The sequence below is a fragment of the Amphiura filiformis genome, chromosome 2 (assembly GCF_039555335.1).
Source record: "Amphiura filiformis chromosome 2, Afil_fr2py, whole genome shotgun sequence".
Lineage (NCBI taxonomy): Eukaryota > Metazoa > Echinodermata > Ophiuroidea > Amphilepidida > Amphiuridae > Amphiura > Amphiura filiformis.
Genome location: NC_092629.1, coordinates 3,022,676 through 3,037,178, shown reverse-complemented (window position 1 = coordinate 3,037,178; position 14,503 = coordinate 3,022,676). Strand labels below are relative to the sequence as shown.

Genomic DNA, 14,503 nt, shown 5'->3' with positions numbered 1-14,503 from the left:
TTTTTGTTTCTAAGTAGGTCTCATAAGTATGTTTCATGGCTGTAAATTTCAATTCATGTTTCAACTGTCAACAAGGTCAACCATTGGTCAGAAAGAGGGGGGGTCTCCGGCAAATTTTCACCCGAACCCAGCTTCGGATGCCGCTCATTCCCCTATTAATGGTTTGATTTGCTCAAACTTGCTTTTGGGCTCAGATATGTACCCATAGTCAATGTATCTATGTGACATTTGAGTCATATGCTCACATATTTTTGGCACCAGGGGACCCCCAAAATGACAAAATCACACTTGCGGTTGAATAAATGACCAACTTTGGGTGCTCATAACTTTAAACGGAAAGCAGATATCTGAAATTTAGAGCCAGATTCTGAAAATATGACATAAGGTTAGCTAGAATCCAAGATTGCAGCTTTATATCTGTTCAGAACAAGAAGTTATGAGCCACCAAAGTTGGTAAAAATCACCAATGACAGGGGTGGAATTTCGTTAAGTGCCACAGGAGTCCAAGTGGATTCTCGCAAGAGAGTTTTGCGAGAGTCCATGGATTCCCATAAATGGATTCTCGTTGTACAATCTTGCGGGAGTCCAAAAGGTATTACATGTAGGCCTACATAAAATGCATTCAAACAAACAAACTAACAAATAAACTGACAAAGTTAAGTTTTTAATATATATATGTGTCATCATACTCTCACTTCCATGATATATGTCATTGCAGCTATTGACTAATTGGTAGTTATTGATTAAAATCGAAACTGCTCTTGTTGTAAAACATGGAAAAAAGCGTAAGTTCATGCGGAGCCAATAATTTCAGCGGAGTCCACATCGGCACATGGACTCTCGCAATAGGGACTTTTACGGGAGTCTCTGCAGAGTCGACTCTCGGACTCTCGCCAAATTCCACCCCTGCAATGACACTCGCGAGTGCCAAAAAGGGGGTCCGGGCCAAACTTCAAAGGGCCATTTCTCAAAAACGACATGGCCTATGGGGCCAATTTTTTGTATGGGTTCATTGTGGCCACAAAAGATTATTCTGATGGAATTTCATCAAAATCTGAGAGGGTCACCTGGGGACCCCTGGTTGATTTGACATGGACTGACCCGTACATCATGTACATGATTGTGTAATCAGCCTGATAAAGCGACTGCGGATTGTGTTTTCATTCATTTCATTTTGTTTATACGTGATATATTAATCATTTCCTTCATGTTTAATCTTATTTTGAAGCTCTTTTATGCATGTATGGCACATTGGTATAATATATATTAAATTATTAATTAAAGCTTACCTGTGACAAGTTGGAGATCCCAAGGAGAAAACAAATGGAATCCAAAATATTGGATTTGCCCGATCCATTCAAGCCAGTGATCGCGTTGAAAAGGGGATCAAATCCTTTAACTTCAGTTCTCTGAGCATAGGATTTAAACCCATCTATGACTACTTCTTTGATATACATTTTTATATTTTAAATTAATGATTCAAAAAGGGTGAAATCTTAATTTAAAATTCATAAACCAAAGAGCACAGAAATCGAAATCGGCGCTACTTCGGACGGTTGGTTGTCTATACGCATGCGCATTTGTACCCAGAATGCAACAAATCCAAGATGTCTGCGCCCACACACAAGGAAGATTTCGTAATAATCGCTCAACATAAAATGTCATGACAAAGTCGCCGGGAAATATTTTTGTTCAAAAACCTCGAAAAATTTGTCTGAGTAAGTTGAAGGCTATGGTGTGTGTATGCTTTCAGTGCAGTGACTCCACACAAATTTTATTTTTAGACTTCTTTTTAAGCTTACCTAACTGTAACATGCCTAAAATAATTTCTTTCTGTGTTACTTTCTGTTTGACTTTGATCAGGCGGCGAGTGGCATGATCGAGCCTGCAACTCGTGAAACCGCCCGGCCGTATGGTATTTTCCATATACTGGGTAGACTCGCTTGCCAGTCTTATATGCCGTGCCAATGTATAATTGTATCTAGTATCCCGCCCCAGCCCAGGCAAACCTTAGTTAACACATTTGCTAGTCAGCGAAATTCGCCGAGACCTGGGCTCAAACACAATGCATATTTACATAGAAATTTGAATTTTTTTCGAGAACAGGTCGGTGAAGGAAACCTACATAAATTTAAATATGTTTTCTATACTTCACTTGACCCAAATATATGATTTTTTATGGTGATGAGCCAGTCGCACATGGAATTTTAGAGGATTTTGATAGCAGTTCCATTAAAAAAGCTGCTATCGCCATGAGACTAAGATCTAGAAACACCCCTAAATGCCGTTTTGGGGAATTTTGCTAGCAGAATCTTTTTGATGAAAGTCAATCTTTGACAAGATGTAACTTTGTTACGGAAAGTGCTATGACAAAAATGTTTTCAGTTTTGGCTTTCTTTACTCAAGGGCTTTAATTTGATATGTAAAATGATGCAGTTTGATGGCAAATTTGTATTCACCTACAGTGTAGCATACCTAAATTGTATATAATTGTATAAACTATAATACTCATGGGGTTCATCATCGAACCCCAACGGTTTTAGATAGTATTTATACTATTTATTAACATAGCCATAGGCCGATTTGTTTGTGATAAAGCGTTTTAAAATTTCGAAATAATCCCATTCAATTACACGGTTGACGATGAAAATTTACTGAATTTAGAGAATGCACGGCGACCAAAACCTGTCTTTGATCATTGAACATGTTGAATGATTAAACCCACAGTGATTTTAACCTATACCATCATGACCATTCACTTCAGCAAATTACTTCTTATTCCTTTAGTGCCTCCCTCATATGTTTTTTTGAGTAACATACTATTGTTGTCGCACTGCGTAGCAAGCTGTACTTGAACTTGAACTTGAAGACTCAAATCATCAAAATTCAGATTTTGGTACCTTGACTTTGTCATTGTCGACATTGTCATAGTAGATGTGCTAGCATAGCCTTCTACAGTAAAATTAAGTATTTCTTTTCCAAACTGGAACACTGCACAAAACACTAGTGGCTCCGCAAATTTACTCGAATTTACTCGAGAACTCTAGCTAGACGTTCGCTTTTCGTATCTCTTTCCTTGTTGAAAAGTGTATAACGTTGTGAAGAAAGGACATCCGGGCCATACTCTGCCATGTTTTGCTGAGTATAAACGGTACATGAACACGGCCTTTTGTGCCTATGTAAATTAGTTATTGTGTAAATCTGTGTTTTTATACTCATGGGTTACTCATCATGAATCAGACTGAATCATTGTCATTTACAACTGCACAAGTTATGTGTGTAATTTTAGTGAACGCTGATCGACAGAGGGTGTCAAATATTATAGGCCTACATGTCGCTTTTGAAAAACAGCAAATCATGCGCATGCTCAGCATAAAAATACGACGGCGATTTAGTACATTGATCATGCGTGCGATTCAGTTTTCTGCAAAAGCGATTGAGTATACATGTAAATTTATGCATCTTTAAAAATGACCGGCGATTGTGTTTGTGTGTTCTCAAGTGGGTTTTGTCATGTATATTAGCGATCTGACACACATTTGTATTGGTTCGATCAAGCATTGAAATGCTTTCAACTTTTGTACTCAGGATTGTTCAAGCATGCTCTACAAATTTTTCAATGTATAAAAAGTGCCTCTGGCCCTGACGGATACTATGTCCAGAGTTCTAGGGCTAACTCTAGCTTCGAATTTGCACACGATAGTTATGCATTTGATGCTAGAGAGTACTTTACTATCGTTTTTCGTTCGGACAGCGGTGCACTTTTTTGCACCGGAGGTCATTTTTTCTGTTAATCTTGAAATTTGAATCAAAGTTTGAATGACTTATCCTTAAGCAATTTATAAACAATTTTAATTTATTTACACTTGCGCTGGGAGCCTGGGATCACTGAATGGGTCTTTAATTTTTACTCTGGAACCAAGAGTAGATGAGTGTATTTTTGAAGTACAGTACCGCAATAATCCCTTTTTGAATAGCCTGTGATAGGCATGATCACAAAATTTTCAAGTAGGATATTTCACATGGAAATTATTTAACTTAAAAAATGAGGGGTCAACCATGTCTGTAGGTCAAAAATCATCAAAGTTATGGGCAAATGTCTGCATTTTTCTGCGGCCATCATTTACAATGCTTTACAATGACTTACTGTACAAAAAAACCAAGTACCGGTAATGCATCATTTTTCAACACAGCGATCCATTTTACACAAAGGCGATTTTGTTTTATGAAATCTAACTACTTCTTCCTTATTACTGCCTCCCTCATATGTATGAGTATTATCGCACTGCATACAAACAAGCTGTACTTATTTTTACTCTGGAACCTAGAGTAGATGAGTGTATTTTTGAAGTACAGTGAACAGTACCGGGATGATCCCCTGCTCTTTTCAAATAGCCTGTGACGTTCTTTAACGTATACACACTGCATTCATGTCAGAAATACATGTACACAGGACCGACAGCTTAAAGTGCCCTCCGAAGCACTAAGCAAGTAGAGTGAAGTGCCTTGCTCAAGGATACATAGAGCCAGCTGAGCTCAGGCGGACCTGGGATTCGAACCCTCGACCCTTGGATTCACAGTCCAGCAACATTAACCGCCTTAACTACCACTGCAAGATGACTTCCGTATCAAGGATAAAGTACCAGTACTTTTTAGACTACGTCTCCAAGTTTCTGGTGTCCAAATTTAGCCATTTACTGTGGTCGCAACTTTTTGAGTTGAACTTCGCCCTCTATAATAAACAATGTGGACATGCCTACCTGTGACATTCTTTAACATGCACACTGCATTAATGTGAGAAAATACATGTACTTCAGTGGTGTCCGTCTGCCCTGTCTGCTACTAAGCTTGACAGTGAATGAGGTGCCGATGATGTCTGACATGATTCAAGTAGCCAATCAGAATCCCACTTCCGTATACGCCATTAACTGCACCAAATTTACAGACCGCTGAAGTCATGAATATGTCATGTTATACCTCATCTAAAGATTCCCGTATTCTTATTGGTTAAAAGCGTGGGCATATGCTCGCAAAAGTAACTATTCCCCGGGCATAGTTCTGCGTGTGCTTTGTTCCCAGCGTAAAATGGTATTACGCGCTCGTTAATGTTTTCGTGCGCTATAATTTACGCGGAAATCACAGACTGTAATCTGTGCCGTTCGCATTGAAACTATTAATTTCTCTTCCCAAAATCGATGCTTTCACCAAACAGATGACAAGATTTGGTATATAAAACAAATATTTACTGCTTTTTATTCGGGGGGTGATCTCAAAACCATGACTATGCCCCTCGGCTATGCCTCGGGGCAGATTTTTGTATTTGTATAATAATAAATATTAAAGTTGGTATGAAAAAAAATTACACTTTGGGCCTTTGTTTGACTTTAAGCATTTTCGATAATTCAGAACAGAGTGCATTGTGGGAAAAATCTTGGGGGATATCGCAATTGGGCTCACACTGTATTCCGATACAATGGCGACGAACTTTGCACTTTAAAAAAAATTGTTAAGACTCAGTACACCGGTCGATCTTACCGTTTCCGATGTTGATTAAGATACTTCTTGCATCGATCCCGAGATGCGGAAAAAAACCAATAGTCATTTTGTCCCACATAAATGAATAAATAACAAAAACCCCCCGATCCCCCGAGTGGACTCACCCATCCGGTGACGTCACACACGATAATCATCCCTTATCCTCCTTGGTTTCTAGATGAGATAGACGTGTGGATTTTTCTTTACCAACGCTAAGTATCATTACGAACCAAAGGGCCGAGATATACAGTTTGTTTGTTACACCTGAGGTAAAAACCAACCAGTATAGTACGCTAGGAGATAGTTTTGACGACATTTTTCGCTAGAAAAGTGACAAAAACGATCCAAAAACTTAGCTTGTATGAGTGTTTCCGTTCAGTATCACGGGACACCACGTTTTTCAAATGGCCGCCCTTAGGGCGCCATTTTATTTTTTGTTCTCACGTAAAACAACTATAGCAGACTAGTAAGTTACAATAGATGTTTGTACAGTACTGTGTATACATGTATGGTGAGTGATTATCGCTATGTTTATGGTGTGCTCTATCGTTATATCTTTCAGTGCAGCGTCTGATGACGAGTTACTGCTAAGAGTTCGGTGGGTTTCGAAGGACCAGCCTGACAAATCTATAGCAAAAGGTTTTCAGTTTTTCATCCCTTTGTACATATATTTTTATATCATACCACTACGTCAGCGTCAGCCACTGTGCGTGTGGGTCTGCTTATTGGGCTTGAGCTTGTGTTCGGGGGGGGGTAGTGCTATACGCTCCCCGATTACTACAATGTCCAGGCCTTGTCAATCATGCCCTTCCCTTGTGGCAGAGTGGGACCCGCATCCACTCTGCTACACCCACAGGGATTGCTCTAAATTTAATAAGTGTGCTTCTTTTTGCATAGGCTTATCGGACATACACTTGAGGATTTAGAAAGTAGCGCTTCGTTTGGGTCTTCGACACAGACAGAAAACGAAGACCAAGAAACAGAAGGCTACAGGTAAGATTGATATGGTAGGTACTAGCGCGGCCAGCAAGGGCCACGCTAAGGTAACCTCTGGGGCTCCGGTCCCGGGCAAGCAGGCGGACCCTCCGGGGACTGCTAGCGAGCCCGAAGGCCTAGCAGCCAGCGAAAGCACTGACATACCGTCTAAGCTAGTAGCAGGCAGCAGGGCGGTACTTGCCCTAACAGGCGAGTACCAGTCTACCAGTGAGATCTCTAGCGAGTTTCTTGCAGGTGGACACCCGTCTATTGCTGGCGAACGAGCGGGTCTAGCACCCGCGAAGTAGCGGCGACGGACAGTATGCCAAGGGTACCCGGGCTTGCCTGGGTTGAATCTAGCATACAGCGTGCGAACGGACCTCGGGCTTGCCTCGGCGGTCTGTAACACGCAGCGTGCCAGTGGAACCCCGGCTTGCCTGGGTTGATCCACGGCACGCAGCACGCCTTTCGTTCCCCGCAAGGGTCGAATGAAAACGTGCATGGGTTTAGCAGAGAGCGATACCGGGCTAACGCCGGGTGTAGTCTTAGCAGAACCAACTGGGGTTGTCACACGCAGCAGCGTTCCATGGCGGGACCGCCGAGTGATGCCCTGGGCCTTGGAATGGCTGCCGGCTGTCCTCCGGGACTGGCTAGCGGCTATACCGGGTTGGGCTCGCAGTCTCTCACGGGACAGCGACCCAAGTGCAAGCGGTGGCAGCTACCGAGGCGGGCTACGGCTTGACTTCAGTGGTAGCCACTATGCACGCACCCATAGCTGCCGTGAGTGGTCCGCCACACACAGCGACCTTGGGCGAGGCTCAAGAGGTTAGGGTAGGTAGTTTGAACAGCCTGGCTGATCAACAACCCACTTATGTCCTCGAGAGCCAGCAGGCGTGGGTGATCCATTACAGTCAATGGGTCGATTACCCTCTTATGATCGATCACTATCTATTCAGCGGAGCATGGCTCCATTGATTGATACTGCCTATTCAGGTAGCGAGGTGACTGATCGAGGGTATACACGCTCAGCTACCCGTGATACTAGGCAAGCCCCTTTTAGCCAAGGGCCAGCCAGTATAGCGGGGTACCCATACACACGGCAGCTTGATCCTCTAGCGGGGAACGCTGTGAGGCATGGGTACAGTGGTACGCAGGCGGGAGCCCTACCGGGCACCTACGCTACAACCACGCAGGTACCGCAGTACTGCGTCCTGGTTGCCACAGTCTCTGTGGCAACAGAGGGGAGGCGGTGCTGGTACTGCCGTTCCATGGGGTTTCCCTGGTGGCGGATCCTTTCAGGGTCAGCTACCGACAGGGTATGCCCCGTGGTATCCGCCGCAGGGTGGTTTCTTCCACGGTCAGTACCACCAGCTGTTACCCAGGCTGGGCGGCGAGTGGCTAACCCTGATACAGCTCAGGGTAGGCCGCGCGCTGCTATGGCTAGGGCGACAGGAGCGAGAGCGTGCGGCACACGGGGTGCGGTATGGCTAGCGTCTCGGGGTCTAGCGGGAGTACTCCCTCTTCTGCTGGTGTTCAGTTGGCTAGCCACACGGTGGCGACACCTCCCTGTCCACCTTCAGATGCCCGTCGTCAGATCTCTTCCTCATCAGAGTCTGAAGGCGAGGGAAAGGAGTCGGAAGATGAAACCAGTAGCGACTCACAGTCTGATGAGGCTGTGCAGGTAGCTTCAGGTATCCTTCCCCGCTTCCCGTGAGGAACTCGCTAGCAATGGTCTGCCTGCGGACACCGCTGAGGTGATGAGCCGTGTGGCCCAAGGTTTGGGCCTGGCTTTCTCTCAGGAGGAGTCCATTCAGGAGGACCAGGGCATCTTTTCAGTAGGATGCCCAGCTAGCGGCGTCCACACAAGGGTCGCCCAAGCACTTGCATTCCCCGCGGACCTCAAGGGTAGGTTTCAGGGGTTGTCAGGCTCGCTGGAGCTTCGGCGCCGCGCTGCTTGCACGCTTCCACTGCGTCTTTCGCAGGAGGACTCTGAAACCTACCTCAGGGTCCCTGACATGGATCCAGACGTTGCCAGCGCCTGCCGCTGGCGGCCAAGGCGCCGGGTCGTTCTCCCCAGTGGGAGGAGGAGCTAAAGCTCATCGATAAGCGAGCTCGCTCGCTTATCAGAAATCTCTAAGCGTCGCTACCACGCTTGCCGAGCACCTCGGTAGGAAGGTAGCGAACGACCACGGGCAACGCGTCGGAACTCTTCCTGAGGTTAATCTGTTAGCGGTGCTAACAGCTAACCTCAACGAGAGTTCTATGGGCCTAGCCCATAGGATGTCATCTCGCCGCCGGGAGCATGCCTGTCTGTCCCTCCAGTCAACTTATGGCTCCGACTTTGCTGAAGCAATGAAGAAGTCAGACTCGGTGGGACAGGGGCTACTCTTTGGACAGGCCTTTTGCGCTACGGTAGAGGACCGGGCAAAGAAGGCCACCAATGAGAGCACTCTGAAGAAGTCAGAGGCTGCCCTGACCAAGGGAAGGGCAGTAAAAGAAGAAGAAGCACAAGAAGAAAAAGTCTTCTAAGCGTTCTTCAGCGCCAGCTCCGCTTCAGCAGGGCGCGCACCACAGACTACACCCGAGCCGAGGCTACTCCAGCACCTCCCAAAAAACTGGGAAGCGCAAAGAGTAGTGCTGGATCGTATGGCAAGCCCCTAAGAAGAGCCGTTCTTCTAAGGGTGGCAAACCAGATCGGTCCTGAGGGCACGGCGGTCGACAGTCCATGCCGGCAGGCCTTGGACTTCCACAGGATTCCCCCTGTGGGCGGCAGCTGTGCATTACGCCCAGAGATGGCATGCCATCTCACCGGCGCCTGGGTATGTCAGTGGTCAGTGGGGGTTACAGGCTGGAATTTACCAGCCACCCCTCGTGCGCCTGCACGATTCAGAGGTCCACGGTAGTGCCGCCAGACGGCCCCCAGCGTCGGGCACTACTGTCAGAGGTCACTCAGCTTCTCACGAAGCAAGCGATTGTCCCGGTCTACCCCCTTTCACCAAGGGGTTTTGGAGCACTTTTTTTCTGGCTCCAAAGAAGACCGGCGACTGGAGGCCCATTCTGAACCTCAAGCCGTTGAACGAGTTCATCAGGCCCAAGAGGTTCAGAATGGAGACTCTCGCTTCGGTGCTAGCCTGCCCCATCAAGGGTATGTGGGCGGCATCGCTAGATCTCTCGGGGCGCATATCTGCATGTTCGATCGCACCTCAAGATCAGAGGTTTCTACGCTTCAAGGTACAGGGTCAAACTTACCAGTTTCGATGCCTGCCATTCGGCTTGTCCACCTCCCCAGAGTGTTTACACTCCTGGTCAGGGCGGTGGCAGCGTACCTGAAGCGCAGGGGAGTCAACATGTGTTGCTACCTGGACGATTGGTTCATTTACGGGCGCACCCCGCTGGAGACACAGTGTCTCGTGGAGTTAGTAGTCCGTACGGTGCGGGGCCTGGGAGTTCTGATCAACGTCAAGAAATCCAATTTGGTCCCGACGCGAACACCACTATTCTTAGGGGCCCAGATCAACCTCAAGGAGGGATCGCGGCGCCCTCACCGAGAGGGTGACGAACATGGCGAGGTGTGCCCGACTCTTGGCCGAGTCAGAGGGGCACCGCTGTGGCATGGATGAAGGTTTTGGGCCTTATGGCCAGTATGGTAGACCTCGTGCCGTACTGCCGCTTTCACATGAGGCCTATACAACTACACCTTCTAGCCTTTTACAGGCCCAGTCGTCACCCAATATCCCTCGCGGTTCGATGTCGGAGATCGCGAGAGGAACTCTGGTGGTGGACCCATCAGCCCAATTTGACTCAAGGTGTCAGGTTTCCTGCACCAGCGGTCAAATCCACGTAGTGACGACGACCGACGCGTCAAAAGCTGGGCTGGGGGGCCACATCCACGAGACTCAGTCTCGGGCCTATGGTCGGCCACGGAGACGGAGTTCCATATCAACCTTCTCGAACTTTGGGCAGTGGAGAGAACTCTCCAGCATTTCGAGAAGGTGATCGTGAGATCTCATATCGTTGTCCAAACAGACAACACAACCGTGGTGGCCTACCTCAACAGACAAGGGGCACCAGGTCACCACGGTTGTGCCTGCACGCACTACGCCTGATAGGGTGGTGCAAGGCCAGGCAGATTACGTTGAGAGCGATGCACATAGCGGGGAGTCACCAACATCCTCGCGGACGATCTGTCACGAGGAAAGGTGTCGGGACCTACAGAATGGTCCCTTGCTCCGCAGGTCGCCCAGAGCGATCTTCGGTGATGTACCACCCCTCGATAGATTTGTTCGCATCTCATCGAAATCATCAGCTGCGGGTGTACTGCTCGAGGGTCGCAGACCCACAGGCATTCGCCGTGGGCGCTCTGTCCGTGAGACTGGGAGGAATGACTGCTTACGCTTTCCCCGATCTCACTGCTCGCAAGGGTAGTGACCAAGATCGGGAGGGAGGATTGCAACGTCATTCTGATAGCACCGTTCTGGCCGAAACACCTGTGGTTTCGACCGATGGTGGATCTACTAGCGGCACCGCCGCGAGTACTCTCCGAGTTACCAAATCTACTCCGGATGCCCGGAGGAGAGGTACCAAGTCTACCACTAGAGCACCTGCAGTTAGCTGCATGGCCCTTATCAGGAACGTGCGGCGGAGGGAGGCTTTTCATCAGAAGCTGCTTCTCTCATCGCCGGGGTAGACGAGAGTCTACCCTCCGTGACGATAGTCAGCGTTTGGCTCCCTACTACGCATGGTGCGATGAGAGAAATACATCTCCCACTAGAGCCCCTGTGCCTCTAGTGGCAGATTTTCTGACAGAAAAGTTCAGGTCAGGACTTCAGCAGGCAGCGATAGCCAACTACAAGTCAGCCATTCTCTCGATTCATCGGGATTTGAAGACGGGTCGACTATCAATTCAGATGGGTCCCTAAGTCTTCTTCTCGACGGTATGTTCAACGGCGCCCGCCGAAAGGAAGGTGGTCCCTCCATGGGACCTCAACACAGTCTTGGAGTATATTAAGGGTCCCCTTTTGAGCCCCTGTCAAAAGCGACCCTTAAATCGTCACTCTTAAGCGGCCTTTCTTCTGGCGTTGGCTTCGGACGGCGCTGCTCGGAGTTGCACGCAGTCTCGAAGTCAGCTTCCGTATTTACTAACAACGGAGCGACGCTGTTTCTTCGCCCGGATTTCCTTGCAAAAAATGAGCGAAGTACATTCCGACACTCGCCCCTCTTCCTACCCAGTATTGGGCAGGGTTCGTCAATAGCCGAAGACAGGTTGTGGTGCCCGGTGAGGGCGCTACAGCACTACCTTGGCCGAACACAAACCTTAAGAGGGGCTCATGACCGCTTATTTATCACCCACGCTGAACCGCACGGTCCAGCCGCTAAGCAGACTCTGGCACGGTGGCTGGTCCAGGTGTTGGTGGACTCGGGGCGACAAAGACGCTTCGCCCCAAGGCCCACTCAACCAGATCTATCTCATCATCGTGGGCCTACCATAGGGGGTCCCCATTGAAGAGATTTGTCAGGCTGTGTCCTGGAAGAACCCGTCGTCCTTTTCCACGGTTTACTACAAAAACGTAAACCAACGACCAGGCGATAAGTTCACCAGGGCAGTTCTTGGGAGATAACATGGTGGTTGGGTACCAGGTGTTTTATGGACAATCAGAATTCCAACATGGTAAGAACCAGTGTTTCTATTCTTAACCACTGCACTTTCAGTTCAGGGTTTTGTCTGTTCACATAGTCTTTCTGTTTCCCGGCCGTGAGGGGGGGAAATAGTTTGACCTCGCGATTACCATGCTACCCACTCCCGATCCTTATCAGATGCTGGCCAATCTTGTACCTCCATCCGTCGGTTACTTGCTAGATCGATCTTTCAGATGTTGATGCAAGAAGTATCTTAATCAACATCGGAAGCGGTAAGATCGACCGGTGTACTGAGTCTAGTCCCAAACAAAAATGTTTGGTAGACTCATAACCGTCGCGATCTTACCTTTCGATGTTGATTATCTCGACCCGACCGCCCCTACAAGTTTGGCGGTAGGGGCTGCCCAAGTCGGATAAGGGATGATTATCGTGTGTGGCGTCACCGGATGGGTGAGTCCACTCGGGGATCGGGGGTTTTTGTTATTTATTCATTTATGTGGGACAAAATGACTATTGGTTTTTCCGCATCTCGGGATCGATGCAAGAAGTATCTTAATCAACATCGGAAAGGTAAGATCGCACCGGTTATGAGTCTACCAAACATTTTTGTTTGGGACTAATTATTACGAACTGTTGGGTCTGATTGTCCCCACAGAACTTTTATATAACAAAGATCATTTGAACAAGTGCCAGTGTTGTAAATGAAAATTAAAATAACAGGAATTTCCAATCAGTCAAAGTTCATTATCACAGTCGTCTTTTTTTACCCACAATGCACTCTGTTCTGAATGATCAAAAATACTTATTGAGATCAAAATGAACAGAACTTTTATTCTATACCAGGGGTTCTCAAGTAACTTAGCTGAAGCTCCACTTTTAGCAAATAGAATTGCTCAATCCCCACTATCCCAGTGAACTATTCCCCCCAGATGCCCCCCGTAAAAACCCAAAAGTATGAAAATTTCCAGTTTTTGCGGCAATTTTTGCGAGCAAAATTTGGTGATTTTGCCCCCCACTGAAATTCACTTTACCTTCCAATGCCCCCCCCCAAAAAATAATTCCTTGTGTCACCACTGCACGGCATGGGAGTCCAGGGTGAGGGTCTAGCTTAAAGCCATATTATAACATTTCCATAAGAAATAGAATTGTTGGGTTTTTTTGGGTCGGTCCTTCATGTAATTATTTCGTGTAATCTAATCCTAACTCTAACCCTAATCCTAACCCTAACCCTAAGCCTAATCCTAATCATAACCCTAATCCTAACCCTAACCCTAATCCTAACCCTAATCCTAACCCTAAACTAACCCTAACTCTAACCCTAACCCTAATTTCGTGTAAAATTACATGAAGGAATAACCTTTTTTTGGTATAAAATGTTAGGTTTCACTGTCAGATATATGTCCTCTTTTAATTTGGGTCCAAACAGACGAGGCAATACAAAGAAAATCGATATTTAATGCCAGCCCATATACATGTATGTCGCCAATGAGAGCCACTCATTCAAACGTGGGTCATGTCGGTTCTTTTGATATGTCACGACTGCCCGCACGCCATGTTATGATGTATGTACTGTGTTATGCACATCGTGTACGTGTTCGATATTTCCATCGTAATAATGGAAATAAGAAGCGCCAGACCAGGGCTACTTTTGTATAAAAAATAGCCCTGGTTTGTGGGGTTTTACAGGGAACCAGGGGCTATTTTCAATGAACCAGGGGCTAAATGGCCCCTGGCCCCACTTATTTCCCAACCTGTTTGTGCCCCCATTGCTTGAATGTATGCCTTTAGCTACACAAATTAACAACTTCATATATATAATATTATATACTCTTTCCAATTCCATTTCAGGTAACAAATAATTGGAACATGGAATCTGCTACAGCATTTTACAGCGGGACAGAGGTCATACAAAGGTCAATTTCTGTTGATGATACTCTCACAATTAAAGCTGGAAATGTGCACTCTGTCTATGAGATATCACAATGTTTACAGTTCATCAATTCCAATGAGTTCAAAAAGGTACGTTAAGGCTCTCACCTATCAGGTAATTATGTACACGGGTAAAGTTTGTTCGGCTTTTATAAGGCGGAAAAAATAAGACTCATAACACTGTGTATTGATATAGAATGGCGTGCACGCTGTTGGGCGCAATGTGAATGCTAGGTGTGCGTTGTGTAATGCCTGACTCCCGCACGGCGCACGCTTATGTGAATTCACGCGAGTTAGGACTTATTGACTCGCGTAGTAACAAAAGCGGAATAATTTCCGCCTTATAAAAACCGAACAAACTTTCCCAGATTGGATTTTCGGGCGGGTACCCAAAAACACACAAAAAGTGATCAGAATTGTTTTTTAA

The 14,503-nt window shown here is 46.7% G+C and overlaps 2 protein-coding genes across 2 annotated transcripts in view; one reads left to right on the top strand and one right to left on the bottom strand.

Annotated features, from left to right (window-relative positions):
• The window catches only part of LOC140145672 (structural maintenance of chromosomes protein 2-like), a 33,157-nt gene extending 31,587 nt beyond the window's left edge, over positions 1-1,570 (bottom strand). The window contains 1 exon segment of the mRNA XM_072167362.1: positions 1,290-1,570. Coding sequence (XP_072023463.1) covers positions 1,290-1,457 — 168 coding nt within the window. The 5' untranslated portion in view covers positions 1,458-1,570.
• Positions 1,571-1,580: 10 nt separating this feature from the next.
• Positions 1,581-14,503, top strand: part of LOC140145693 (2-(3-amino-3-carboxypropyl)histidine synthase subunit 2-like) — a 29,655-nt gene continuing 16,732 nt past the window's right edge. Inside the window, exons 1-2 of the mRNA XM_072167382.1 lie at positions 1,581-1,718; positions 13,996-14,166. Of these exons, the coding sequence (XP_072023483.1) occupies positions 14,014-14,166 (153 nt within the window). The 5' untranslated portion in view covers positions 1,581-1,718; positions 13,996-14,013. The remainder of the gene's footprint in view (positions 1,719-13,995; positions 14,167-14,503) is intronic.